This window comes from Triticum dicoccoides, chromosome 4A, assembly GCF_002162155.2.
Source record: "Triticum dicoccoides isolate Atlit2015 ecotype Zavitan chromosome 4A, WEW_v2.0, whole genome shotgun sequence".
NCBI classification, from domain to species: Eukaryota; Viridiplantae; Streptophyta; class Magnoliopsida; order Poales; family Poaceae; genus Triticum; species Triticum dicoccoides.
In genome coordinates, this window is record NC_041386.1 from 484,888,784 (window position 1) to 484,892,718 (window position 3,935).

General features: G+C 54.9%; 1 protein-coding gene across 1 annotated transcript; it reads left to right on the forward strand.

Moving 5' to 3' along the window:
- Positions 1-298: 298 nt before the first annotated feature.
- LOC119286324 (protein SMAX1-LIKE 3-like) lies at positions 299-3,365 on the forward strand. The gene is made up of 3 exons (XM_037565700.1): positions 299-1,620; positions 1,747-1,945; positions 2,060-3,365. Exons 1-3 carry the CDS (start codon positions 302-304, stop codon positions 3,200-3,202), a joined length of 2,661 nt encoding a protein of 886 aa, XP_037421597.1. The 5' UTR covers positions 299-301; the 3' UTR covers positions 3,203-3,365.
- The last annotated feature ends 570 nt before the right edge of the window (positions 3,366-3,935 follow it).

A 3,935-nucleotide genomic window follows, 5' to 3' on the forward strand; every position in this document is an offset into this window, starting at 1 on the left:
ATGCTTTGCACATTCCTTAACAGAACTACACGACACCTCCGGCCAATTGCACCCTACGCTGCACCAAAAAGCAGAAGGTCACCACATTTTCCAACGCGCACAAGATATATAGAGAGAGGGGGATGATTACAACGCTAATTAGACATCTTAACACGTATGATAGCACTACAACGAAGGTACAGCGACAATAACCTACAATATCCGTGCTCAACTTTCTGCCACGACACACGATAGTAACTGGACTGGACTGGCACAAGGCTGGTATATATGACCAAAAATTAACACAGACCAACCCCACTCCATGCCACTTACTACTAGTCTAGCTAGCACAAGAAGAGAGAGCGGGCTAGCCACGCCAGGTAGATTCAACAACGTACGCACGTATACCAGCTTTCTTGCAAAGATGCGTGCCGGCGGCTGCGCGGTGCAGCAGGCTCTGGCGCCGGAGGCGGCGTCCGTGGTGAGGCAGGCGGTCACACTGGCACGGCGGCGCGGCCACGCGCAGGTCACCCCGCTCCACGTCGCCACCGCCATGCTCCTTCCCCCGGCGCCGGCGGGCCTGCTCCGCGCCGCCTGCCTCCGCTCCCACTCCCACCCGCTCCAGTGCAAGGCCCTCGAGCTCTGCTTCAACGTCGCGCTCAACCGCCTCCCCACCTCCGGACCCGCCGCCATGTTCCACGGCGGCGCGCACATGCAACATCATCACCACCACCGCGGCGCCTCCGATGCACCCGCGCTGTCCAACGCGCTCGTCGCCGCGTTCAAGCGCGCGCAGGCGCACCAGCGCCGCGGGGGCGCCGGGGACGGCGTCCAGCAGACGGCCGCGCCGGTGCTCACCGCCAAGGTCGAGCTGGAGCAGCTCATCGTCTCCATCCTCGACGACCCGAGCGTGAGCCGCGTCATGCGCGAGGCCGGATTCTCCAGCTCGCAAGTCAAGGACAACGTCGAGAAGGCCGTCTCCTCGGCGTCGCCGTCGTTGGAACGCGCGGCTAACATGACGACGACGAGCTCTATTAAGGAGTCCAGAGCGAAGTCGGCCGGCGGCGACGACGCCATGCGCGTGCTAGAGTGCATGGCGAGCGGGACGAAGCGGTGCTTGGTCGTCGTCGGCGAGGGCGCGGAGGCGGCCGTGAAGGCCGTGATGGACAAGGTGAGCAAGTCGGAGCTTCACCACCGGCACCACGAGCGCCTCAAGAGCGTCCAGTTCGTGCCGCTCTCCGTCACGTCGTTCCGGCACGCCACGAGGGAGCAGGTGGAAGCCAAGACTGGCGAACTCCGCGCGCTCGTTTGCGAGGCCCGCGCCGCCGGTAAGGGCGTCGCGCTCGTCGTAGAGGACCTCGCCTACGCGGCCGACGCCTGGCACAAGAGAAGAGGCGAGCATGTTCACGGCGGACACTCACAGTACTACTGCCCCGTTGAGCACGCCGTCATGGAGGTGAGTGGCCTGGTATCCGGCGACTCTGGCTCCGGCGGCGGAAGGTTCTGGCTGCTAGGGTTTGCGAGCCGCACGGTGTTCATGAAGTGCAGGGTCGGGCAGCCGTCTTTGGAGGCCGTCTGGGGGATCCACCCCCTCGTCGTGCCAGACGGCGGCAGCCTCGCGTTAAGCCTCAGCTGCACCATGTACGTGCTTAACTACAAGCTCGATCGTGGCTACTTGGAGTCTTCGATCGTTTAACATTGCGTCGATTTTTTTACGAATTATTAAAAGAAAGTTAATTCCTGATTGATTGATTTTCTTTCGTGCAGTGAGGCACAGGCTAGCCAGCAAGCAGGAAGATCGATAACGGGGTGGCCCTTGGTCAACGGCGCGGCCATTACCGGCGAGAGCGAGCTCACTTGGTGCGCCAGGACGCCGTCCCCGGAGCCGAACATACCGTCATGGCTTCGCCGGTACCATGACCCATATCACACCACACCGACGAGCAGCAGTACCAGTCTTCAGCAGGTACGTATATGCACGCACAAAATTAACATGTCACGGGAAATAATTATTTACTAGCATGGCAACGGAATGTTTCCTTGGCTAATTAAGCATCTGCACATTTTTCTGTGCATGAAGTTGCAAGATCTATGGAACCCCGTGCGCAATTGGTCAGCAACGCACCACCATACATCGGAGCTAACCTTGAGCTTCTCATCCCCTACATCACCGGCAGCTTCTTCCCTCTCCGGCTACAACAACAACCCGATGACGATGAGCTCGTCCAAGCCTTGTCATCCCGAGCCGAGGAAACCGTGGCCGCCGTCAAACCAAGGGCACGACGGTCCGGCCACAAGGGCGGAGGCGATTCGTGATCTTCCTCGGTGGCATAATACCGAAATCGCTTTCCCAGAATCCATTACGGTTCAATCCAATTCACCCAATGGTCACGGCGGCGGTACGGCAGACCCGGAGCGGCGGCGCCCGAAGTTCACGGAGCTTACCGCAGAAAACCTCAAGATCATGTGTGGCACGCTCGAGGATTGCGTGCCGTGGCATATTAAGGACATGGCAGCGGGCGTTGCCAGCGCTGTGCTCCAACGCCGGTCCGGCATGGCGAGGCAGCGAGACACGCCGACGCCGAGCTCGACGACGTGGCTGCTCTTCAAAGGGAGCGACCGTGACGGCAAGAAGTCCATGGCTCTGGAGATCGCCAAGCTCGTCTTTGGATCCTACAATGACTTCATCTCCATGTCATCAGCCGGCTGCACCCCGGTTCACTCCAGTTCGAGCTCTGGCGAGCTTTCCGGCAAGAGGCAGAGATCGCCGGACTACGAGCATAGCTGCGCACAAAGGTTTTACGAAGCGATCCGCGAGAACCCTCGCCGGGTGCTGATGATCGACGATGTCGAGCAAATGAACCTTGAATCAGAGATCGGCATCAAGAAAGCGATTGCCAGTGGAAGGGCGAGGGGTTGCAATGGCGTTGAGATCAGTCTCGAGGATGCCATCGTAGTGCTGAGCTGCGAAGCATTCGACTCGAGATCTAGGGCTTCCTCTCCTCGGGTCGTCAAGCAGAAGGTCATATGCGACGAGGAATACAGTGGCGGCGTGGAGAAGGGGGTGATGAAGCCGCCATGTTTTAGCTTGGATTTGAACGAGTTCGCCTCTGGTGATGATGAAGGACATCAGGAGGAAGAGGGATTGGATAGTGACGTGGAGATATGTGATGTTGTGGATGGTGTTTTCTTCTTCCGATTACCGGGAGATTTGTCACATTAGCTTGCTTTTCATCATCTTGTCAACAAATTAATTAACCTAGACCCCAGAACCGTTGGTTTTTCCCATTTGGTATTTTATTATTTTCCTTAGACTTAAACTTATAAATAGCCATCATCTCATGTACAAGAGGCAAAGCATATGTATATTGGTGTTTGGTCTTTCATTATGGCTCTGGCACTGGTACAATTTTCTCTTTGATGTTGTATCATCTTCTTTCTTAATAAATTCACATGTAGCACTTCTTCATGGTTCGGAGAAGCAAGCGAGTTATTTCTCCTGGTTCTGTCAAAATGTTCCCTACATGCATGTTTATATGAAATCATATATCGACAACAGAATTTGTTTTCTATCGTCTCCTTGATTTTTTTTACGTTATGCCTTTCCACAAAAATAACTCATTTAAATTCCTACCACATCATTTTGTGTGTGGCTCTTGACTAAGATAGTATGTTTGATATCTGTGTGCCTATTCAATGGGTTAATGAAATGATCACTTAATTTTCGTGGTTGTGCCAACATTGAAACATTCCTTATGAATTGAAAAGTCATCCGCTTCTCATGAAACTTGTGTATTGTTTCAAACCAGAACTCACTCTATCATTTCGATCCATTGCTACTTTATTGACGTGATATAAGCTCTAGAGTATGTAAATCGCCCCCCCCCCCCTCCCACTCCCCATGCCCCCTCTAATTGCAGCCTTGTGAAACTTTTACGCATTAAGAAAACAAAAAT

Excerpts from the sequence above, each read along its gene's own strand:
- LOC119286324 (XM_037565700.1), top strand. The coding sequence starts at position 302 with ATGCCACTTACTACTAGTCTAGCTAGCACAAGAAGAGAGAGCGGGCTA. Across the intron at positions 1,621-1,746 it reads TTAAGCCTCAGCTGCACCAT|TGAGGCACAGGCTAGCCAGC; the intron begins GTACGTGCTTAA and ends TCTTTCGTGCAG. Across the intron at positions 1,946-2,059 it reads GCAGTACCAGTCTTCAGCAG|TTGCAAGATCTATGGAACCC; the intron begins GTACGTATATGC and ends CTGTGCATGAAG.